The sequence below is a fragment of the Cetorhinus maximus genome, chromosome 2, assembly GCF_964194155.1.
Source record: "Cetorhinus maximus chromosome 2, sCetMax3.hap1.1, whole genome shotgun sequence".
In the NCBI taxonomy this organism is placed as follows: Eukaryota; Metazoa; Chordata; class Chondrichthyes; order Lamniformes; family Cetorhinidae; genus Cetorhinus; species Cetorhinus maximus.
Window position 1 is genome coordinate 168342682 of NC_135880.1, and position 26133 is coordinate 168368814.

General features: G+C 39.6%; 1 protein-coding gene across 4 annotated transcripts in view; it reads left to right on the forward strand.

Annotated features, from left to right (window-relative positions):
- Positions 1–23698, forward strand: part of LOC144699634 (SWI/SNF-related matrix-associated actin-dependent regulator of chromatin subfamily E member 1-related-like) — a 47682-nt gene extending 23984 nt beyond the window's left edge. For 3 of the 4 annotated variants that reach the window (XM_078570726.1, XM_078570744.1, XM_078570733.1), the window contains exons 8-10: positions 4532–4747; positions 16623–16758; positions 18122–23698. In XM_078570726.1, coding sequence (XP_078426852.1) covers positions 4532–4747; positions 16623–16758; positions 18122–18134 — 365 coding nt within the window. In that variant the 3' untranslated portion in view covers positions 18135–23698. The remainder of the gene's footprint in view (positions 1–4531; positions 4748–16622; positions 16759–18121) is intronic. The other variant, XM_078570753.1, reaches the window with a different exon arrangement.
- The last annotated feature ends 2435 nt before the right edge of the window (positions 23699–26133 follow it).

Below are 26133 nucleotides of genomic sequence, written 5' to 3' on the forward strand. Positions count from 1 at the left end.
GTTAATTGCTAAGTTACCAATTTTTTGGATTGCACATACGTGTTCAAATGCTTAAAGTAAAATGAAACAAAGTTGCACTTCTGTAGTGCCATGCATGTGAAAAAATGACTTGATGTTTAAAGAAAATGGACACAGCCAAAATAGGAAGTGGTTAAAGAGGTTTTTATAGGTGGTTTTAATTGAGAAGCAGGAGTTGGAGGTGTTTAGAGATAGAATTCTGAAAAATTAGATTTCAATGGCTGAAGGCATAACCAGGAACAAAAGGGGCAGTATGTATGAGGCCAAATTCGGAGAGGCAGAGAATAGGGGAGGTGCAATTGTAAAGACAAAGGAGTTAGAGAGATGAGGAGCAGCGGAGCAGTGAGGCACTTGAAGGATTTATACACAATAGATTTATACACAAGGCACTTGAAGGATTTATACACAAATATTAAATTTGAGGCATTAAAGAGATGTAAGGGCAGGCATGATGGGCAAGTATTACTTGTGGGATAGGATATGGGCAACAAAGTCTCAAGAAGCTGAAGTTGGAGGGTCGGAATCCAGCAAGAAAACATTGGAGTAATCAAGTGAGCAGGTAGTAAATGAGCATTTCAGGAGCAGATAGGCTAAGAGAGGCAATGGCAAGTGATGATGTGGAGATGTAAGTAAGCAGTCTTTGTGACAGAGAGGATATGTGGGTGTGTGCTCAACTTGGGGTTAAATAGGGCTCGGGTTGTGAATAGCAGAGACAGTGGCCAAGGAGGAGAATGAAGTGAAAGCTGAGAGTGCATCGTTTGATGGTTGCTTTGGCCCTGCCGGTGTTTAGCTGGTGGAAGCTTTGGCTCATCTGAGGCGGAACGATCAGACAGAGACAACATGGTTTTGTGAAAGAGAAATTGTGTTTAATGTATTAGAGTTCTTTGAGGAAGTAACAAGTAGAGTGGATAAAGGGAAACTAGTAGATGTAGTGTATTTGCTTCCAAAAGGCTTTTTGATATAGTGCCCCACAGAAGGTTACGACACAAGATAAGAGCATATGGTTTTTGGGGATGATATATTAGCCTGGAATAGAGTGTGGCAAATTAACAGGAAAAAGAGTAAGGCTAAGTGGGTCATTTTCAGATGGCAAACTGTAATTAGTAGAGTACTACAGGGATCAGTGCTGGGGCTTCAACTATTAATCTATTTAATGACTTGGATGAAGGGACCAACTGTATTGCGATCACATTTGCTGACGATACGAAGATAGGTGGGAGAACAATTGTGAAGAGGATGCAAAGCACCTGCAAAAGGATATAGATGGGTTAAGTGAGTGGGCAAAAATTTGGCAGATGGAGTATCATGTGGGAAAGTGCGAGGTTGCAAATGAGAGAGGGCCTGCAGAATGCTGTGGCACAGAGGAATCAGGGTGTCCTTGTACATGAATCACAAAGCATGCAGGTACAGCAAGTAATTAAGAAGGCAAATGGAATGTTGCCTTTTTATTGCGCAGGGGATGGAGTATAAAAGTAGGGAAATCTTGCTGCAACTGTACAGGACATTGGTGAGACCACACCTAGAGTACTGTGTGCAGTTTTGGTCACCTTACTTAAGTAGGGCATACTTGCATTGGAAGCAGTTCTGAGAAAATCCACTTGATTGATTCTTGGGATGAAGGGCTTTCTAATGAGAAAAGAATGAGCAGGCTGGGCCTATACTCATTTGAGTTAAGAAGAATGAGAGGTTATGTTAATGAAACATAACATTCTGAAGGGGCTTGATGGGTGGATACTGAGAATGTTTCCCATCGTAGGTGAATTTGGAACTAGGGGGTACAGTTTCAAAATAAGGAGTCTCCAATTTAAGATTGAGTTGAGGAGATATTTTTCTCAAGGGCTGCTGGTGAATAGAATTCTCTCCCCCGGTGAGCAGTGGAGGCTGGGTTGGACGGATTTTTATTGACAAGGGAGTTCAGGATTATGGGGAACAGGCAGGAAAGGGGAGTTAAGGCCATATCAGATCAGTGATGAGCTTATTATCTGGCGGAGCAGGCTCGAGGCGTCGAATAGCACACTCTTGCTCCTATTTCTTATGCTCTTGTGTTGGAAAAGTGATCAGATGTCACTGAGACATTGGAGGTCCATGCAGCATACATGGGTGGTCTAGCAATTTAGTAAATGAGTTGCATTTGGACTTTAGTAGGACCTCTAGAAATCCATCGTACCTATGCCTAGGTTACCTGAATATCATGTTTTTAAAGGAAATATTTATTTTACCTGCCTTCAAAACACAATGCTGATAGTGCTGGAAATGGAATTTCCCAGTTTTTTGTTGGGTTGCTCACTCTCTGTTGACTTGGCTAAGTCTGTACACCTCTTGCCTCAGTACTAGCGAGTGCTAAACTCCATCATATGAGATATTTTACTGAGGGCCCTGACTTTGTGTTCCACTGGTTCAGGTAGGTGGTGACAATCCTGTGGCACTTGTTTGAAGAAGAGCAGGGCTTTCTCCTGATCTATGTTCTTCCCTCAATAAACTCCATCATTCATTTCATCATTGTTTGTGGGATCTTACAATGGCTGACCTACTTGCCTACATTTGAACACTCGCTGTACATGAGGGGCTTTGAGATGTTTGAGAGACATAAGGTGCTACATAAGTACAGGTCATTTTTAAAAAATAATGTCCTTGGAGACTGTGTAAAACCGTTTAACGAACTACACGTTCAATAGATAATCTCAATTGTGAAGGAATCCTTGAAAGCATGATATGCCTGGAGATCTTGATCTGTTGGAAGGTTCTTGTTCCTTGGCATGTTAAAGTGAATGTATCAGAAATCAAAACGTGACGCATGCAGTGTTGACCAGGGTTCACATTGTTCAAGTAATGTATTTGCAAGTCATTTTATAATCATTTTGTAAGCTGTTGAAAATGTATCTGTGTAAAATGTGTGCTTTATAAGTTTATGCTTCTGATAATTTAAATGTATTTATGAAATGGTATAATCAGTAGTATACTCCATGCAATTAAATTCAGAGATCTTGGTATTCAAAGACCAATGGGTCAGATGATTTTAGAAAGTTGTCAGTAATTATGGATTACCATTGTGCTGGAAGTTGTAATTTATAAAGGAAAAAGCTGCAAAGAAATGATTGCACACCTATCTTAAATGACATAGCAAGTGCTTATGTTCAGTGAAAAAAACCTGCTTAATAAGCTGAACAAAATTAGTTGAATTTTGGCACTATATAATTCACAGAATATTTAAGCAAAAAGGAAATCTTGTAATAAAGCACCTGGAGCAAAAATAGATGATACTAGGAATGTATACATTTTACCAATAATCCATTGTTGAAAATGAAAATTGAAACTTAAGTTAGTTCTTTTTAGTAAAATTCTTGGAAAATGGGCAGAAAAAAAACAGATACTCCAATGATGGAAAGTTAGTGGATTGAGTGGCCTGCAAACTGATTAAAAATAAAACTGGTAGGTGAAATAAAAGTACTTCTGGGTGAGGCAATAGCACTACACCAAACAAGAAAGTCACAGGAGTCCCAGAGAATCATAAGCTGCTCTCTCATTAAAGAGAGATGACTGGTGGTGAGTTTAACCTGAGGGTCACCACACCCCAGGCAAGGGGCGGGCATGACCTCAGCCAGTACGGGAATTGAACCCACGCTGTTGGACTCCAAGTATCATAAGGGTAAAGCAGAAGAAAAAAAGCAAGGAACAGAGCAAATTGGATAAAGAATGGGGAGAAAAGGTGCAGCTATAGGAAGTCTGGAACGGATCAAGAATGAGAGGGCACAGATTTAAAGTGATTTGCAAAAAAAAAGCAAATGTGTCGTGATAAAAAAACTTTTTCACACAACGAGTGGTTCGGGTCTGGAATGCACTGCCTGGAAGTGTGTTGGAGGCAGGTTCAATCGAGGTATTCAAGAGGGCATTAGATGATTATTTGAATAAAAACCAGGTGCAGGGGTATGGGAAAATGGCAGGACAATGGCACTAGGGCATAATGCTCAGTTGGAGAGCCGGTGCAGACACAATGGGCTGAATGGCCTCCTTCTGTGCCATTAAGATTCTGTGATTCTGCTGTATCTACCCTAGAAGAGGTAAAAAAACGAGCTAACACTCTGGTTCAGAATCCTTCAACCCTGCAGGAAATATGTTCTAGTAGACGGTCTCTACCTCCCACCCCTGCATAGACACTGCCTGACCAATGCCATATCACCAATAGCCCCATCGCAACAAAATGAGGGAGAAAGCTACAGTCTGACGTTGCTAAAGTCAATATTCAGACTGCTGTATTCTCAGTGGAGAAATGTTGTAACTGGTTAGGCCAAAGACTGGGAGCTCAGATTGGGAATGATGGGGGTGGATGTTGGGGGAGGGGAGGAAATAAATTGATGAGCCACAGGGAATCGGATACACATTTGTGGTCGAATGGAGGTGTTTGGTGAAAGTGTTCTTTGTCCCATTCTGTGTTGGTGTCCCCAATTTGTAGAGGAGACTACGCTTGAGGAGCAAATTAAATACATGGAATTTGTTGAACCATTTTGTTTTGCAGCTCGAGAAGCAGAGTTGAGAAAGTTACGAAAGACTAATATCGAATATGAAGAGCAGAACGCAGTCTTGCAGAAGCACATTGATAACATGAGAAGTGCGAAAGAAAAACTGGAGGAGGAGCTGGCTGAAGAACAGAGCCAGAATGCAACTCTACACAAGCATCTCGAGAATTTACGGCAGATGTTAACAACTAGCTTCAGTAATATTTCTCTACCAGGTCAGAGTGTCAAATATGTTATTGTGGTCAAGCAACCCATTTAATCATCTCTCATTTACACCGTGTGTAGAAAATATTGGATTGCTGGGGTTCCAGGGACCTCATTAGTTGCAAAGGCTGTTTTTGTTCAGCAACATCTAGGTGAACAGCTGCTGGATTCAAGGACTGACACCCAATGTTTTTTTATTAAAAAGGGTCAAAATCATTGTGTAGAACCTCAAAGTGGATAATAGAGGATAAAGTAAATAAATTTACCCGAGAGGATTTTTTTAAAGCATACACAAGTCCTGAATTTGTACATGGATGATCTAGGTAGTTAGGTATTTTAAGAAAATGTAATACAAAGGACAATGTTAAGATACAAAATTTTTGCAATAGAAACCTTTTTGCGAGACTAGCAGTATCTTCGTGGAATGCTAGAAGATAGTGTTCTGTAATGCTCCTTATAGTTTTTTTTTGTGCAGATGTTTTCTGCTTGTCTTGATGTAGAATTTTCTTTCCCTGGATATCATCATCTTGAGTTCTCTGCCTGAAGTCAGGTCTGACCCATAGCCCCGTGATCTCCACCATGGGTAGGTCAAGGTGGCAGGTCCTGAATCCGTCTCAAGCGGAACGGGGATCGAATGTCATGCTGTTGGCAACAATCTGATCCACACTGACCCCTTAAGGAGTCCAAGTTGCTGTGGCAGCACACACTTTAAATGCATGTTGTAGCCTGAAGCTATGATTAGCAATGGTAGGGGTCCCAGTTTCTATCCATCACATAGCTGACAGGAATCTTTCCTGCCTTTACCGCCTGCTATTAGTGCATGTTGGAAGGATTTTCAAATTGATGCGCAACCTGTTTGGTTGCATTGTGAACGCACCTTCCTTGGCCATCAAGAACTGGAGTGGGACTTGAACTGGAGCTTCTGGCTCAGAGGCAGGGGTGCTACACACTATCATTATACTTCTTCCCTGGATGTAGCTGTGTATTTTGCATTCACTTTTGTTACACAGAATTAGTAATCTGGTTCTAATACATGATCCTAATCCAGCCATAATGTTTCTGTTAGATTTATGCTATTTTTTTGCTGCTTAAAATTGGTAAAGGAACATCTTGCAAATAGTGACCATAAGGTGATTGAATTTAATATTAGGTTTGAAAGGGAAGAGGGAGAGTCATAAACCAAGGCTTTAGATTTAAGTAAGTCAAACTTCAAAGAGATCAGAAATTAATAGGCCACAGTAAACTGGGTTGAACTGTTAATGAGTAAATCACTCCGAGGGTGGTGAATCTTTGGAAATCTCTACCTCAAGTGGGCTATGGCGTCTTAGTCATTGAGTATATTTAAGACAGAGATCGATAGATTTCTAGATATTAAAGATATCAAGCGATAGGGGGATAGTGTGGGAAAATGGCTTTGAGGTAAAAGATCGGCCATGATCTAGTTGAATGACAGTGCAGGCTCAAGGGGCTGAATGGCCTATTCCTCCTATTTCCTAGGTTCCTATGTTCCTAAACCTACAGCCAAACAGAGGGAAGTATTCAAGGTGGTATTTGGTAGAATACATAACCTTAGTAGATCACAGTTGCACATGTTTGGGCCAGTTAGTTTAACATCTATTATAAGAAATTGCTAGAATCCATTATTGAGGTGGTTATAGCAGAATACTTAGGAAATCATAATGGGATCAGGCAGAGTCAACATGGTTTTGTGAAAGGAAAATCCTCTTTAACTAATTTATTAGAGTTCTTTGAGGAAGTAACAAGCAAGGTGGATAAAGGGGAACCTGCAGACTTAGATTTCCAAAAGGCATACGATAAGGCCCAAAGTTTCCTGCTTTCTGTCTGCTTCCTTTCTTGGATGAAGATGTTACATCTGCTATTTTCCAATCTGCTGGGACCCTTTCAGAATCTAAGGAATTTTGGAAGGTTATAACCAATGCCTCTACTATCTCAGCTGCCACTTCTTTTAAGACCCTATTGTGCATGCCACCAGGCCCAGCCTTGTCAGTCTTTCGATCTAAAAAATTTCACAGTTCCTTTTTCCTGGTGATGGTAGCTTTTTAAGTTCCTCTCTCCCTTTCACCTCTTGATTTTCAAGTATCTTTGGGAAGTTTTCTAAGTCTTCTACAGTGAAGACAGACACACACTACCAGTTCAACGCTTCCACCATTTTCTTGTTTTCCATTATCAATTTCCCAGACTTGCTCTCTAGAGGACCAACACTTGACTTAGTTACTCTTTTACTATTTAAACACTAGAAACTCTTACTATCTGTTTTTGTATTTCTATCTAACTTTCTCTCATACCTTACTTTTTTCCCCTCTTTATTTTATTTTTAGTCATTATTTTGTTGGCTCTTAAAATCTGTCTAATCTTCTGATTTACTATTAATCTTTGCCGATTTGTACAGTGTTTCTTTCAATTTGATATTATCCTTAACTTCCTTATTTAGCCATTGATCATGCATCCTTCTCAAAGAGTCTTTCTTTCTCATTGGAAGAAGATGAGACTGGGCCTGAAGACAATGGCTGTGCTCTTGCCAGCCTTAAATTGGAGGAAACTTTGGTTCAACTGAGACTAGATGTAGGCAAGCAATCTGACACTAATAGAGGCGGGAATGTGGTGGTGAGGTAGAGCTGGGTGTCATCAGTGTACATGAAAACAGTAAAATGTTAACTATTAGGGCACACTCATTTTGAAATCAATGGCAATGATCATTTTCCTGCATTTAAGTCAGTTTTCATGCCACTGCTTGGACTTGAGAGCAATAAAACTAGAGACCTGACGGTGATGTGACTTGTAGACTTGTATTTGAGGAAGGATATTTGAGGAAACGAGAAGTTTGATTTCCCAGGCTGTAAGAGTCTTTGCAGAGCACAGTACAGTCCACATACACATTATTGCCTATTGGCCAAATTAGCATGTAATGGCAAACAATCTAAGTAATTTGGATCTTTCTTGTAATCAATCCAAAGCTGTGGACTTTGTGAGATATATTTATGTCTCCTAAATCCAAGAAAAATACTGATCACAGTCCGTCACTATTATGCCATAGAAATTCTGCCCTTAATGAGACCATAAGCCATATATGACCCAACACAATGATGGAGTTACCTGAAATTAAAAGCTTGCACAAATAAATACTTGTTTTAATTATTTATCAGATGTTTAAAACAATAATTTTCACAAGGAAAGCAACATATAAACATATAATTTCTAAATGGAGATCAAAAATATCTTAGCAAAAAAACATAATTATTTGTCTCTCTTTAAATGTTATCCGCAGAACTAAATTTAAGTGGTATGTTTCTAACTACTGCAGCCGAAGATGTGAGGCAGGAATGAAATTAGCAGCAATTATTTGTCTTTTAATCAGTAGTAAATTAGCTTTTCCTCTAAAAACACTTGTACAACAAGCAGCTGTAAACAAGATTGTTTATCTTTCCTTTAATATCTTTCTATTCTCACTCACAGCTCTGAAGTTGATCTCTAGATTAACCTTTTACATGCAGAATTCCACTGCCCCAAAAGTCTTTTCCTACAATGGCTTATTTTTTTTTGTCATGAAATTAAGTTAAATTTTGGGTGTAAATAACATGTTCAGGAATCCAGTGCAGTTTGTCAAATTTGGATGATCTAGTGGCCTGATAATAGCACAAGTGATAATGTAGACAAGTTTTTAAATCAGTCTTTCCCATTTTCAACCTCTCTATTTTGCTATAATTCTTTTAAAACCAGCTTGATGAAGAAATTGCCTTACTTTATTCACTTCAGTTTCATTTTGTATTAGGTTTTGGGCAAAATACAGTTTTTACAGTAGCCCTCTTGAATTCAAAGATAAAGCGTAGCATTAGCTGTGGGATTAGCACATTGTTTGCTTCATATTTGCTGCTACACTTGCTGTGGCTATCCTAACTAGAGAGGCAGGAAACTTTAAAATAAGTGATTGATGCGATAGGTGCAGCAAATGGTAGAGTTTGTTATCTCCGTTGCAAGAAAACCTAGGCCATGGTATTAAGCTTAAAAAAAGGCTTGCATAAATACCAGGGAAAGTGGAACTCCAGTGAACTACAAAAAGCAACAATGGGTTACAAGGAGTGCAAAAATGAATTATGGGATGTGGTGGGGGGAAATGGACATCCAAGACTATCAAAGTTTACAGCATAAGCTTTTATAGCAATATTACAAGAGACTAATGAAGGGGAATATGGGCCCATTGAAGAAAGAAAGACTTGTATAGCGTTATTTATGACTTCCAGATGTTTCAAAGTGTTCTACAGTCACTGAAGTACTTTTTAAAGCGTAGTCATTGTTGTAACCTAGCAGCCAATTTGTGTACAAATTCCTACACAGTAATGTGATAATGACCAGATAATCTGTTTATGTGATGTTTATTGAGATATGAATATTGGCCAGAACACTGGGGATAACTCCTCAGCTGTTCTTCGCAGTAGTGCTATGGAAACCTTTACATCTACCTGAGAAGACATAAGAGCCTTAGTTTAACGTCTGATCTGAAAGATGGCACCTCTGATAGTGCATTCTCCCTCAATATTGCATGGAGTGTTAGTTTTGATTGTTGTGCTCAAGCCCTGGAGTGGGACTTGAACCTACAACCTTCTGCCTCAGAGATATGAGTGCTATCACTCAGGAGGTGAGACTGTGATGGGCACTAAGGAAATGGCAGACTTGTTAACTGAGTAACTTGCATCCCTGTTCATATTGGAGAAAGAGGACAAAACACCAGCAGTGTAAGGGAACTAAATGTATGTCAAGGAAGAGCCTTGTGGATTGAATGTATAAAAGGAATGGTAGTGAAAATAATGGCACTTAAGATATACAATTCTCTAGGACCTAAGATGACTTCCACCTCAAAGTATGAAGATGCATTAGTTAGAATTTTCCAAATCACTAGATTTGTGAATTGTGTCTTTAGATTCAAACATGGAAAATGTACCTTCATTAACAAGGTACATGTAAACCAGGTTATTACAGATCTGTCAGTTTAACATCAGTTGCGAGGAAGTTACTGCAATCCGTTATCAGCAGTAGAGTAACTGAGCATTTGGACATATGAACTGATCAGAGTTAGGGTGGATTTGCAGGGAGTGAGCCCTGACAACATCCTGGCAGAAGTATTGAATTCTCATGCTCTAGGACTTGCCGTGCTCCTAGCTAAGCTGTTCCAGTATTTCTGTAACACTGGCATCTACCTGACAGTGTGGAAAATTGCCCAGGTATGTCCTGTCCACAAAAAGCAGGAAAAATTCAGTTTGGCCAATTAACCCCCATCAGTCTACTCTCAATCATCAACAAAGTGATGGAAGGTGTTGTTGATAGTGCCGTCAAGTGGCACTTAAGTCACAATAACTGAATCATTGAAGCTCAGTTTGAGTTCTGTCAGGGCCACTCGGCTTCTGACTTAATGGAACCTTGGTCCAAACATGGGCATAAGTGCTGAACTCAAGAGGTGAGGCGAGAGTGACTGCCCTTGACATCAAAGGCATCAATCAACCCTAGCAAAATTGAAGTCAGTTGGAATCATGACTGATTGAAGTTATACCTAGCACAAAGGGGGGTTCTGGTTAGAGGTCAAACATCTCAGCCCCAGGACATCATTGCAGGAGTTTCTCAGTGGGTCCAAACATCTTCAGCTGCGTTATCAATGATTATAAAGTCAGAGGTGGCAATGTTTGCTGATGATTTCAGTGTTCAGTACAATTTGCGACTCCTTAGATACTGAAGCAGTCCATACCATCATGTAGCAAGACCTAGACAACATTCAGACTTGGGCTGATAACATTTGCACCACACAAGCGTCAGTCAATTAGAGAATCTAATAAAATTTCCCATGACATTCGATGACATTACCATCATTGAATCACCCACTATCAATATCCTGTGGCTTACCATTGACCAAAAAATTAACCGGACCAGCCATATAAATATTGTGGCTACAAGAGCAGGTTAGAGGCTGGGAGTTCTCCAGTAAGTAACTTGCCTCCTGACTCCCCAAAGCCTGTCCACCATCTACAAAGCACAAGTCAGGCGTATGTTGGAATCCTCTCCACTTGCCTGGATAAGTGCAGCTGCACCATCACTCAAGAGGCTTAATACCGCCCAGGACAAAGAAGCCCACTTGATTGGCACCCCATCCACCACCTTAAACATTCACTCACTACACTACCAACGCACAGTGGCAGCAGTGTGTACCATCTACAAGATGCACTGCAGCAGCTGACCAAAGCCACTTCGACAGCACCTTCCAAACCCATGACCCCTAGCATCTAGAAAGACAAGGGCAGCAGCTGTTTGGGAACACCACCACCTGTAAGTTCCCCTCCAAACCAGACACTATTCTTACTTGGAACTATATCCCTGTTCCTTTACTGTTGCTAGGTAAAAATCCTGGAGTTCTCTTCCGATCCGCACTATGGGTGTGCATACCTGAGACGAACTGCAATGGTTCAAGAAGGTGGTTCATCACCACCTTTTCTGAAAGGCTTTTATGTATGGGTGGCAAACACTGGCCTTGCAAAAACACTCATACCCCATGAAAGAATAAAAAAAATTGGAGGTGACATTTTGACTTCACTTGGTAATTGGAAGCTAGGAGACTGAGAGTAGGGGTAAATGGGTTGTTTGCTGATTGGCAGGATGTGACAAATGGTGTTCCCCAGTGATCTGCTCTTGGACCTTGTCTTTCACCATATATATTACTGGCTTGGATAATGGAATGGTGAGTTGTAGATCCAGGTTTGCAGATGACACTAAGTTAAGAGGCATAGCAAGTAGTGTAGATGGGAGCAAGAAGTTACAAAGGATATAGACAGACTTACCTGAACTCCATCTGTGTCAGCTTTGCCCAATAGAGGAAAATGTAAGATCATCCACTTTGACTGCAAGAAAAATAAATTAAACTATCCTTAATGGTAAACATGAGGAAAGCGACTTGGGTGTCCATGTACACAAATCACTAACTGTCAGTGTAATCAAAAAGGCATATGGCATGTTGGCCTTTATTACAAGGGAGTTAGAATATGAAAGTGAAGAAATGAAGCTTTAGTGTTTCAGAGCGTTTACTTTTTGGACCCCAAACCGCATGAAAGAAATTGCCCTTGGAGGCGATACAGTGCAGATTCAACAGGAGGACATCAGGACTTCAAGGATTAATCTAAGAGACATGCTTTATAAACCTGGTTTATACAGTACTGTATTCCCTTGAGGTTAGAAGGTTGAGGGATGATGTAATTGACGTTTTTCAAATTATTAGATGGAGTAGATAGAGGAACTATTTCCTGTGGTGGCTGAATCCAGAGCAAGGGAGATTCAAAAATATAAACTAGACCAGAAATGTTGTGCATAACAAGTTTTGTGATGGCTCGTGTCCTGGTTTACCTGGTAATGCTCCAGACTGACTCCTGAGCTGGTCAAAGGCTGGTAGATGTAAATCTACATTAGGCAGTTCCTGGTTGCAGAGCTGCCTGTCAAATGCTTCCCCCTTCCCCCTCCTTAAGAACCTTGACCCAGGACGAAAGAGAGTTTCCCTTTCTGTGAAATAAATTAATCTATGTGAAAACAATTTGGATGATCTGTGGGATGGGTTCCCATCTGAAAACTTCAGCAATGCCAAACATCTACACAAGAAGGCCATCATGAATGATACTACGTCTCTGCCCCATCTTGATGTATGAATCAACCAGATTGGGCAATTTTCTACAACAAAGCCTAATTTTAGCTGTGTATACCTTGATCAGCAGATAGCAGTCAATAAATACAATCTCTCAAAAACAAATGGTCACTTTTCATCACAATTTTTAAGGAATACATTATATGTGAGACAGTTACCAGATACTGCTATCATAATCCTGAAGAATTGTGCCAATTCTACCAATTTTGATCAAAAACTACAGTTTTCAATTTGACTGAATGTTCTTATATATTAACAGGCCCCTCATTAATGAACACGAGCATGTTAATAATGAGGATTAATTGGCAACAGCATCTGGGAAATACAAAAGCAAAATGCTATGACTGTTGCAAATCTGAAATGTTTCATATTCGAGTTCAGAATGATTCATATTCAGATTGTGTTTGATTCAAATTCGCATTCAGAATGATTCAGAATGAATCATATAAGCATAGGAATTAGGAGCATGGCTGGGCCACTCGGCCCCTCGAGCCTGCTCTGCCATTCAATAAGATCATGGCTGATCTGAATGTAACCTCAACCCCCGATAACCTTTCATCCCCTTGTTATCAAGAATCTATCTTGTTCTGCCTTAAAAATATTCAGACTCTGCTTCCACCACCTTTTGAGGAAAGGAGTTCCAAAAGCTCTCAACTCAGAAAATTTCTCACCACCTCTGTCTTAAATGAGTGACCCCTTATTTTTAAACCGTGACCCCTAGTTCTAGATTCTCCTGCAAGAGGAAACATCCTTTCCACATCCACCCTGTCAAGACCCCTCAGGACCTTGAAGGTTTTAAGTAAGTCACCTCTTACTCTTCTAAATTCCAGTGGATACAAGCCTAACCTGTCTAGCCTTTCCTCATAGGACAACCCGCCCATTCCTGGTATTAGTCTAATAAACCTTCTCTGAACTGCTAATGCATTTACATTTTTCTTTAAATAAGGAAACTACTCCAGATGTGGTCTCACCAATGCCCTGTACAACTGAAGCATAACCTCTCTACTTTTGTAATCAGTTTCCCCTCATAATAAATGATAACATTCTATTTAGCTTTCTAAATTACCTGCTGTACCTGCATACTAACTTTTTGTGATTCATGCACTAGGGCACCCAGACCCCTCTGAATCTCAGAGCTCTGCAATCTCTCACTATTTAGATAATAAGCTTTTTTATTCTTCCTGCCAAAATGAACGATTTCACATTTGCCCACATTATACTCCATGTTCAAGATCTTTGCCCACTCACTTAACCTATCTATGTCACTTTGTAGTTTCCTTACGTCCTCTTCACAATTTACTTTCCTATCTATCGTTGTGTCGTCAGCAAATTTAGCAACCCTTCCTTCGGCCCCTTCAAGTCATTTATATAAATTGTAAAAAGTTGAGGTCCCAGCACTGATCCCTGTGGCACACCACTCGTCACATCCTGCCAACCAGAAAAAGACCCATTTATGCCAACTCTCTGCCCCCTGTTAGCTAACCAACCTTCTATCCATGCCAATATGTTACCCCCTACACCATGAGCTTTTATTTTCTGCAATAACCTTTGATGTGGCACTTTATCAAATGCCTTCTGGAAACCTAATTACAGTACATCCACAGGTTCCCTTTTGTCCACAGCACATGTGACTCCTTCAAAGAACTCCAATAAATTGGTTAAACATGATTTCCCTTTCACAAAACCATGTTGACTCTGCCTGATTGCCTTGAATTTTTCTAAGTATCCTGCTATAACATCTTTAATAATAGCTTCTAACATTTTCCTTATGACAGAGGTTAGGCTAACTTAAACATAACTTAGGTTATGGTTTCCTGCTTTCTATTTCCCTTCCTTTTTGAATAAAGGAGTTATATTTGCTATTTTCCAATCTAATGGAACCTTTCCTGAATCTAGGGAATTTTGGAAAATTAAAACCAGTGCATCAACTATCTCACTAGCCACTTTCAAGACCTTAGGGTGAAGTCCATCCGGTCCTGGGGATTTGTTAGCCCGTAGCCCCAACAATTTGCTCAATACCACTTCCCTGGTGATTGTAATTTTCCTGAGTTCCTCCCCCGCTTCCACTTCCTAACTTACAGCTATTTCCGGGATGTTACTTGTGTCCTCTATAGTGAAGACCGAAGCAAAATACCTGTTTAATTCGTCCGCTATCTCCCTATTTCCCATTAACAATTTCTCTATAGGACTAATGCTCACTTTGTTAACTCCTATTTAAATATCTATAGAAACTCTTTGTCACTAGCTAGCTTTCTCTCATACTCTTAATTTTTCCCTTCTTATTAATCTTTTTGTTGTTCTTGGCGGTTCTTTTTACTCTTTCCAATCTTTTGACCTGCCACCCATCCTTGTATAATTATGTGCTTTTTCTTTAAGTTTGGTACTGTCTTTACCATTTTTAGTTAACTGTGGATGGTGGACTCTCCCCTTGGAATTTTTCTTTCTCGTTGGAAAGAATATATTCTATGTATTTGAAATATCCCTTTAAATGCCTGCCACTGAACCTCTATTGGCATATCCCTTAACCTCATTTGCCAGTTCACTTTAGCTAGCTCTGCTTTCATGCCTTCATAACTGCCCTTATTTAAGTTTAAAATACTAGTCTTGGACGCACTTGTTTTTCCCTCAAAATGAATGTAAAATTCAGTCATATGATCGCTGCTACCTAGTAGTGCCTTCTGTAGGAGATCATCAATTAATCCTATCTCATTGCATAATACCAGCCCTCGTATAGACTGCTCTCTGATTGGCTGCAGAACTAAGAAACTATCCAAAAAAACTTTCTATGAACCCCTCATATAGGCTATCTTTGCCTGTCTGACTTTTCCAGTCTATATGTAGATTAAAATCTCCCATGATTATTTCTGTACCTTTCTGGCAAGCGCCCATGATCTCTTGCTTTTATACTCTGCCCTATTGTGTAGTTACAATTAAGGGGCCTGTACACCACTCCCACAAGTGATTTTTTGCCTTCTTCATTCCTCATCTCAACCCAACCCTCTTCTACATCCTGGTTTCCTAAACTTGGGTCATCCCTCTGTAATGTGCTTATACCATCATGAATTAACAGAGCCATCCCTCCACCTTTTCCTAAATTCCTGTCCTTCTTAAAGGTCACATAGCTTTCAATATTCAGGTCCCAATCTATGTCATCCAGTAGCCATGTCTCTGTAGTGGCTTTCAAATCCTAGTTATTTTTTTCTATTTGCACTATCGGTTCATCTGAATTGTTTTGAATGCTATGTGTGTTTATATACAGAGCCTTTAGTTTTGTCCTTTTATTATTTGTGTAACACCTAACCTTATCTGCTGATTTACTGTTAGATTTGCACTCTCTGTCCCTTCCTGTCACAATCTGTTTATCATTTCCCATATTAATACCTGTCTCTCCTGCCTTGTCCCTACTCTTTGACTTACCACATCTTCCCAAATTTGAACCCTTGTCCCCACTACTCAGTCTAAAACCTTCTCTACTTTCCTAGCTCACAAGGACACCAGCCCCAGCACGGTTCAGGTGTAGACTGCCCCAACAGCACAGATCTCACTTTCCCCAATACTGGTGCCAGTGCCTCACAAACCGGAACCCATTTCTCCCACACCAGTCTTTGCGCCACACATTCACCTCTCTGATCTTATTTATCCTATGCCAATTTGCACATGGCTCAGATAATCCAAAAATTATTACCTTTGAGGTTCTGCTTCTTAATTTGGTGCCTAGTTCATCATACTGAAAATGCTGGAAATACACTGCAGGCCTGGCAGCATCGGTGGAGAGAGAGAACGAAACAGTTAATGTTTCAATTTGATGACCTTTCATCAGAACTTGGATGATTTAGAGATGTAATAGATTTTAAGGAAATGAAGGTGGGTGGTGTGGAGACAGAATGGGAAAATGAACAAAAGAGAATGTCTGTGATCCAGTAGAATGCAGGAGAGATTAAGTGACAAAGTAGATGATGATGCAAGGCCAAAGAAATGCTGCCAGACCTGCTGAGTATTTCCAGCGTCTTCTGTTTTTAAGTCTGGGCAATACTTAGACTGGTCAAGAGAAATAAACTTTTTCTTGTTTTTAAGGTAAATGCAGCAGATAAAGGCATCTATACCATCTTTCAAGAGTCATTATTAGCATTTGTGTGTTTTTCAGTTGCAATACAGTCCAACATGACTTTTGCTTTTTGTCTTTCCTCAATCCTTAGGTAGTGGAGAAAATGTGACATTAGACACAGTTGACTCCTTTATGTCTAAACTCCACAGTATTATAGACGAGGACCCTCAACAGAATGAGAAGCTTGTGAGAAAGGTGCAAGAGATAGTAAGCAGTCTGGGCAACAGGTAAATATATCTAGGCAGGGACAGCAAAACTTTAATCAATTAGTTGCTGTCCAGATTTATTCAATTTCCACAGGACTGTCAATTGTGTTGGAGTTGTTAATTCTTTACATTTTTTTTCCTACAGAACTCTTCTTAGGTATGGTTCGGAAGCATGCTGTTTTAATTTTTATGTAGTGTTAATATGATTCCATACCTTTCTGCTAAACCATTTTGTAACATAAAGAAATTTACAATAGAAGTTATTGTACCTGTTTTTTTATCAGAAGCAATGTAGAATATTGCCAAAGCTGCAAATTACCCTCTTTATTCAGAGTTTAAACTGTATCTCTCCAACTGTGCGGCCTGAGGAGAAAATCAATTCTCATAACTTTGATTGTGGAATTATTCTACGAGTCACTCATAAAAAGCAAGACATTGTGTATTGGGTATTAATTTGAGATCAGTCTGAATTTGAATTGGAATAAACACTGAATCCTCGTGGGGAATGTAGTGAAGGGTATATAAAATGGCATCTGTGTTAAAGTAAGTTGCGGTGTTTGTGTATTTACTATTTATTCAGCGCTCAAGTTCCCATTACTAAAGTGAAATATTTCCTGAAGTAATGAAGAGCTTGAAAGAACGATAACCATTTGTGCATTATGAAAAAACAGTTATACCTGATGAAAGAATAACGGATAGAGTTAGCTAGTGTTAGATTTTTAACCATCCACAGTGTTAGATTTTCAGATTTGATAGTGGTCCTTTGTAGCAACTCACTGCACCATGAAGTTATTTAATGTGGCTGCATAATGTGATCCCTAACTCTCTGGATGATGATGATGATTTAGTTGACCTAGGCAGGATCCTAATCTCCACGGGTGTTTTCAATTCTGTTTTGATTAAGGCTTTGATGTGCTGTTCTAAAAGAAAACAAAATTTAAATTAAGCTAAAAAAAAAAAATTGAAGTTGAGGAACGTGATTTGGCTCATCCAGCTCATCCTTCTTCTGAGAAATTTTTGGTTAGTTGATAATACCTAGCTGTGCTTCTTGAATAGCTTCACTTTTGATGCAGATGATTGCTGCTCTTAGTCACTATTTGTGCTTTGAAATTCTGAACTATCTGCCTTTTTCCTGTGGTTTGATTTGAAATATTATACTAGATGAACGCTTTCTAATCCACTTTGTATTTTGCATAAGGGCCCCTTGAGGACAATGCCAAACATGATAGGATCAGTGCTGTATCTAAAACATCAGACTGTCGGAGTTTTCTGTCCTCTTCCGTAACTTGGAATTAAGAATGTCTTGATCTAAGTTAGTTTAATTTTTGATTTATTCCTAGGCATGCATTAACAAACTGCCTAAAGTTGTATTTTCTTGTTTTAGTGATGGTCCTTAAAACAATATGAACTTCATCAGAGAAGATGCTTCACAGGTGTCCATGTTGGCTGAAATCTCAGTTTTCTTTATCTTCTTAGAACTTAATCAAGAGATTGCTGCAACTCCGTGAAGAAGGTGCAGTTATTCTTTTGTACTAGGGACTAATTATACAGATCTACAAGCCTACGCATCGTTCAAGATCAAAGCAAGTGGATTTGAATGGAACAACAGACTAAACACTAAATGCTTTTAAGAAGAAAGCTGAAGTTAAATTAAAAGAAACAAGTAGGATTATTGGTTGAAGATTTAGTGACTAGGCTACTGAAAGCAATTTATTATTACATTTACAACTTTTTTGTCAACTATGGCATCATGCAGGTTGTGACCTCCGAGTTGATTTTGTAGTTTTTATTAACTTTTATAATTAGTATGCCTTTGTGCTTGTACATTCTATAGGTTTAGAAATTGCATTGTAAAGTTAACTGTTACCATTTTGTTATGGTTAAGTTACGTTTGTATTAACATTTTGTAGCCAAACCTGAAACTCTGTTAGATAAGGAAAATAGTGTGCTAGATTTGAAAGCAGCCATTAGTTCTGTGAAGGGAGGGATGTGGGCAGTGCCATTTCCAACTTGATGTACTCATGTTTGTAACCAGTAAATTATAAGCTAATGATCTTTTACTACTTGGAGCCAGCGTGAGGGAAAAATCCTGGTAAAGTGAAATCCATCGCAAATTAATTTCTTTTTAAATTTAGGATTTATACCAGTTCATTTTCTTTCAAATTATAACTCTAAACAGATTAAATTATTGTTGAGGATAAATTTTTCTTTAGTAAGATAGAGTTAATTGTTTTACATACTTTCTGGGTGTATAGTAACAGTTGTTTGCATGTGTGGGGTTTATATAGGAAAAGCTCATATTTTGGATTATTTTGTAAAGTAACATACATTGAAGTTTGGTGACACCGTAAAGTATGATGGTGAACGTTGAAGGGTCTTGCCATTTCATCAGAACTCTGACATGTGTTGCTATCTGGAGAGCAATCTTTTAACTATTCTGTTAAACTAAGATATTATTGTATTAAACCAATAGAACAGTTTAGTGATAGGTTTCTAGACAGCAAGGTCCTGCACATAATACTTTTTTACTATGTACTCATATGTAGCACTAGGCAGACTTTTATTTCAGATGATTGTTATAGGGTAGTAATATTTCTTAAAACTTATTAAAGGCCATGATACAGTCTGAGGTGGTTTTCAATTAGAGGGAGACCAAAATGCAAATCTGATTAGTATGCCTGCCAGTTCCTTCTCTTCCTCTGACCCACCAGGCCAAACTTTCTCTAAGATTGCGCCTTCTGTAACCTTGATCTTTTACCTTTCCCTAGTTTCTCTCTTATCACTTCTCATTCCTCTCTGACCCCATCTTGTTCAGGAGATCCACCTCAATGTTTGAATCCCTCCAATTAGGTTTCTGCCCCGGCCACGGTATCAAAATGGTTATTACGGAAGTGATGCATGACACCGAGTAACTGACAAAAGTAAACTATTCCTTCTTGACCTATCTGCCGCCTTTCAAATAGTTGACCACACCCTCTTCCTCTAAAGCTTCTCCACCATCATCAAGCTGGGTGGGACTACACTGTCCTGGATTCAGTCTTATCCAATTAGTTGTAACTGGAGAATCACCTGCAATAGTTTCTCTTCACACTCCCAGACCGTTACCTTTCGAAACACAGGGTCACTTTCCCTATGATGGCACCCATCTCTACTTCTCTTGACCCCTCCAATGTCTGTAAGTTGTCAGACTGCTTGTAAGGCATCCAGTGCAAATGAGCAGAAATTTTTTGAAATATTGGGAAAACCAAAGCCATTGCTTTCAGTACCTTTCACAAACACTTTCCTAGACACCGACTCCATCAATCTCCTCGGCAATTTCTGAAGCTGAACCAGTCTGTACACAACCTTGGTGTCATATTTGACCCTGAGATGACCTTCTGACCACACATCATGCTATCACTTAGGCCACTTATTTCCATCTCTGTAGCGTTGCCTGATTCTTGCCCTGACTCAGCTCATCTGTTGTTGAAATGCTCATCTTACCTTTGTTACCTCTAGACTTAACTATTCTAATACACCTCTGACCTGCCTCCCACTTCCTATGCTCAGTAAACTTGAGGCCATCCAAAACTCACTGGTCTTGTCCTAACTTGCACAAAGTCCTTTTTCACCTGACCTACGTTGGCTTTCATTTAAGCACACCTCAATTATAAAATTTTCATCCTTATTTTCAAATCTAACCATGGCCTCACCCCATCCTATCTTTGTAGCCTCCTGCGGTCTGAAAGCTTCTGAGATATCTGTGCTCCGCCAATTGTGATCTGTTCATCACTTTTAATCACTGTGCCATTGACAGCCATGCCTTCAGCTGCCAAGGCCCTAAGTGCTGCCATTCCCCCTATAAAAGTCTCTGCCACTCTTGCTCTTTTCCGTTCTTTAATACACTCCTTAAAACTCTTTGGCCAGATTTTGGTCATCTTCCCTAATATCTTGTGGACTGATGTCAAATTTTGTTTGAGAATGCCCCTGTGAAGTGCTTTGGAATGGTTTACTATGTTAAAGGTGCAATATAAGTTCAAACTGTTTTGTTGCTTTTTGAATATTCAGATTCTGTTAACTACTGTCAGGTAGCTATTGTTAGTATAATTTGTACAACAGGATTCAGGGATGTTAGCTAAAAGGTTGAACCCCACGGCAACTTGTTGAGCACAGCTGACACATCTCTAGGATGGGTACTTTACAAAATGTGTGACTGATCAGTGTTCAGTCAACCAATGCCATTGTGTATGTTACAGAATCCTAGAATGGAGCCTAAAGCCGCTTGTTGAGTCATGGTGAAGTGTGATTCCATGCTTGAGCAGCCATCTAAACCTCTCATAAGTGTTCATTCTCCACATGGTAGCCAAAGCAGAGGACAGCCAGGTTATTTAAATGTGGGGCATCCCATCCGAGCTTAATTCTGTTTATTCCTGGCATATATGCATGTACACATTCCAGCAGATGTCACTGGATAGATTTCAAGAACAGAACTCTGGATTCCCCCCACTCCTACCCCTCCCAGCTCAAGGGCACTGAAGCCAGTTTTAATTCTCCTGCTTTCTCCGCAGAGATCAGTGAACTCGGCTAAGAAAAGGGATCAGATTCATTAGCTTGCTGGTGCTGCTATGGAAATCAGTAGGAGCCCATAGGACAGGGAGAAAAATTACAGTGTACGTTGACCATAGGATTATGTTGTCGTTCTCCTCGTTGTCCAGAGAGCAGAGGTCTGGGGGCAAGTACTCACCTTCAGCGCCTCACTCCATGAATGGCCTTTGGACATCAAGAATTACAAATTGCATTCTAGGGTAAATTTCATCACCTCAAAGGGTGTTCTTAAACGCTATACTAAAAATTTTAATAAAAATTACTATTCTTTATGAAAAACAAGCACTGCAGTCAGGCACTTGTGGAGCAGTTTCACAAATCCTCTTTCAATGGCTTTTTTTCCAACCAACAAGTGGCTGCAAGGTGAGCAATTTATTGAGTTATTCAGAAAATTCTTCAAATTCATGAAGCAGGATGTTAGCTACTCTTGGAGGTGCAGCCTGGAATGGCCCAATGGCTTTATTATTTGGGCTTAGAGGGACACCTGAGGAGAAGCAAAAGGCATCACTTAGGTTTAATATTCCCCAATAACATAAGTGGATTTGATCAAGACCTCTTATATGAAGAAAGTATACAGGATCAATCCAGAGCATTCTATTATTCTTCATCATGTATTCTAGTGGAATGTATGAGCGAAGGTGCTAATATTTACTTGCTGTTGAGCAATTTATTGTTTTGTGTGTTTTAATATCATGGAGGATGCTTACAGCTTGGGTTTATTTATTTTACTGTTGCAATGTTTTGTTACTTGGATTATTTGTTACTGCCATGAGATGTTTAAAGCAAAATCGGAGAGATTACGGCAGCATGAGAGACCGCTCAGCCCATTGCACCTCTTAGTGCTTGCTATGTAACTCTTAATTCATTTTTCTGTACCCTTTTGTTTTCTGCCATTTTAAATCCTGATCCAATTCCCTTTTGAGTGATGTTGTCTGCCTCTGCAGTCACCTTTTTATAAAGCATTCATTTTTCATGAGTTTTATTTGTGATTCCACATGCAGCAAAAATAAACTTTTACTGCTAGTCATCTCAAAACCTCCCATAGCTTTGAAAATCTGTAGTGGCTCTCTTCATTGCCCGTGTTTGGGGGGAAGGGTGTGGGCAGGGAAGCCGCAGTTTCTCAATCATTGCTAAAATTCCTGATGTAATCTGTGAATTTCCCCCACCGTATCCTTCCTATAATGAGGTGCGTACAGCTCATTGCCGTATTACAACTGGTAACCTAATGTCAATAACGCTTACAAGCTTTTACAGTAAATTCCCCATGAATCACTTAGAACCAAGAATCTCATTTTCCTATTTAATGCTTTTATATCTACTAAGGATCTGTGCATCAGTACTCCTGAACCGCCCTGTGTAGTGTCACGTGGCAAATTTTCTTCTTTAATGCTTGCGTGTAAAGCATCGGATGGGTGAAGTACATTTTTTTTAAAAAAAGGACGGGTAGGGTAGTGGCCCATAATGGAGCCTGTGTGATTTTCTTCCCCATTATAAATTGAAAATTAGGTGGGCTCTATTGCAGGATTTCAATACACCCCACCTGAGTTTCTTCTCTCTGCTATGCCCAGATAATGCTTCATGCCCAATTGCTGAAAAGAAACACATACTCTACTGCTTAGGGTGAATGCCTTTTTTTGCTCTTAGGTCCCAAAATATACAACCTAATTTTTCTATGTGGAACTACAGATGCTGCCCAATCTGCCATCTATCTCTTTCTGCAGTGTCTTGGCTTTCTTCCTGACAGTTTGCCTTGCCCCTAGTTTGATATTGTTGGCAAACTTCAACATCATTCTGTGCATATTTCCAGATAAGTTAGATGCTTGCAGCTTTGGACTTTGATGGGTTAAAAGAGCGATAGTTCAAGCATAGTGGTGAAAGCTTTTTGATATAGCTAGATTACATAATGGAAGCATAGAGAGTGCTGCAAGGTGACTGGTTAATGTTACATTATTTTTTAACAGGTGTAAACACTGCTGTAAATGCTGTAGTATGTACTTGACATGTGAAAGACTTGGCTGCATAGCAAGTTATGTTTGGTTGTGACAGCAGTATAATCTTTGGGATCAGTTGTATGATTTCAAAGATTTCTTATGTGTTTGTATTTGGTAAGAACACCATTCAGTCTTGTGATTGATATACTGTTCGAGGAATGTAGTGCGTTTGATTAATTCCAGTTAAGTGAATTTCTTTTACTTCATCAAGTTTACTGGTGTTTTTATTAACAAGCTGTTTTATCAGCTATATTTGTCGATTAATTTTCTAATGTAGTTCAGTATGATGGTAAAAATGTAGCAGTTGGTTATACAACATGCAATAAACATCTAATACTGTTTGTCTCAATATGCCAGGACTGATGGCAGGAATGATTTTCACTTTAGTCCAATTGTGTATTTTTCTAAAATTTCATGTGCTAAAATACTAAGAACAATAACCATTAAGGTTGAGCCATTATCCATAAATCCAAAAGCCAAACACATCCAAAAATCATACTTTTCTCAACCTCATCGGCCTTCAGAGCGGGAAGTCACTGGCTCATGCTGACACGAACCTCGTTGGCTGCACCTGACCTTTAGTATGGAAAGTCTAGTTGTTTGTCTGCACTGTTTACCTTACGATTTTTGTGGTGAACATGTCAAAAAGACCATCAGATACCCTGATGACTAACAAGAAAAGGAAGCATAATTTATTAACAATTGCCAAGAAAGTAGAGTTGTTGCAGAAACTTGAACATGGCATGTCTGTGAGGCAACTGAATGAGGAACATGGGGTGGGTATCACCACCATATATGATTTAAAGAAGCAGAAAGGCAAGTTGTTGAAATTTTATTTCCTTTTGATTTGTTCGTGGGATGTGGGCGTCGCTGGCTAGGCCAGCAATTTATTGCCCATCCCCAATCGCCTTTTTTTTGAGTCAACCACATTGCTGTGGGTCTGGAGTCACATGTCGGCCAGACCAGGTAAGGACAGCAGATTTTCTTCCCTAAAAAGCATTAGTGAACCAGGTGAGTTTTTACAACAATCGACAATGTTTCATGGTCATCATTAGACTTTTAATTCCAGATTTTTATTGAATTCAAATTCCACCATCTGCCGTGTTGGGATTCGAACCCCGGTCTCCAGAGCATTACCCTGGGTTTCTGGATTACCAGCCCAGCGACAATACCACTATCTGCCAATATGAATAATAGGAATTCTTTGGATAGGTCGAAAAATTGTTAACATGATTGCGTTATGATGGAGTGGATATGTCAGGGCAGAAGTGAAAGGTTTCCACTGGTCCATTGATCATGCAGCAAGCCAAGATCTGTCACAAAGAACTGAGACTTGGTGTGTATTCACATGCATCTTCAAGTTGGTTGCACAAGTTCAAGAAGAGTCATGGTGTCAAGTTTTTGAAAGTTTGTGGTGATAAAGCATCTCTAGACCGTTATGCCACTGAAACATTTATTGCTGAGTTTGCTATGCTAATTTCAGACGAAAACCTTTCACCTGAATAAATTTACAATGCTGGCGGTACACCCCTAGGAAAATACTAACAAAGGCTGAGGAGAGTGCACCAACGAGTGTTAAGGATGGGTTGACTGTCCTTGGTTGTGCCAATGAGGCTGATACACAAACGCACATGTAAATTGGCTGTAGTCAGGAAGAAGAAATGTCCCAGGCACTTTAAAGGTTTTCGGACATTAACTGTTCACTACGATGCTAATAAGAAAGCCTGAGTAACCAGAGGCGTGTTTTCTGATAAGTACAAAGCAGTTGTGAAACCAAAAGCATATGTGCATTGTCAGGTAGCTGGACTTGATGAAAGTTGTCAAACTACGTTGCTCCTGGACAATTGCTCAGTACACCCCCTACTGAACTGTTGGTGAACAACAATGTTTTCATTGTTTGCTTTCTCCTCAATGTGACGTCATCAATTCAGCTGATGGACCAAGGCATATTTCGGTCCATGAAATGTAAATATAGAAGACTCCATCTTGAATAGTATGTTTGGTGCCACGAACAGAGGCCTGGGGGTGGAAGGCTTCCAAAAGGAGTTTACAGATAAAAGGGACCTGGCGCCTTGTTGATAAAGACACCTTGACCAATGACTGGCACAACCTTTGGTCCACAACAATGTTCATTGAAGATGATAATATTGACAAAAGATTTTGAAGGTTTTTGTGTGAACAAGGAAAAAAAAAACCTGGTAAACCAACTCATTAAGTATGCAAAAGTATATCGATGGAATGTGTAAATACGCTGAAGGCTGAGGAAGTGTTCAACTTTGATAACAATGCTACCGTCGTGCATTCTTTGACTGACGGGGAGATTGCAGAAATGGTGTAACGTCAGGATCAAATTGATAAAAACAGTGATGACGAGGATGATATAGTGAATACGGTAGAGAAAGTGCCCATAGACGATATTAAAATGGGTGCCGGGTTGATAGATGCACTCAAACAATGCACATTTATAAGTGAGCAAGAAATCATGTCAATCTGTAAAATAAAAGATAAACTTATGAAATAAAAAACGTTGATGAGGCAGGAAGAACCCTCTCCTTCAAGCAGAATCCCAGATGGCGCCAAGGCTGGGAACTTATTACAGGTACCCTGGATTTATGATTTATCATAGGGGATGAGCACTGCAGGACAGGAGAAAGTTGACTGGAAAAATAGACACCGGCCATTGTAGCTTTACCAATCAAAGTTAAAGTGGAAGAGGTTGTAGGGACGCTAAACATTTGCTATAAAAATTCAAAGGCTCCCAAGTCTGCCAGGAAGTATTCATCTGATAATGAAAATAAAACAGAAACCATGCAGCGTACAA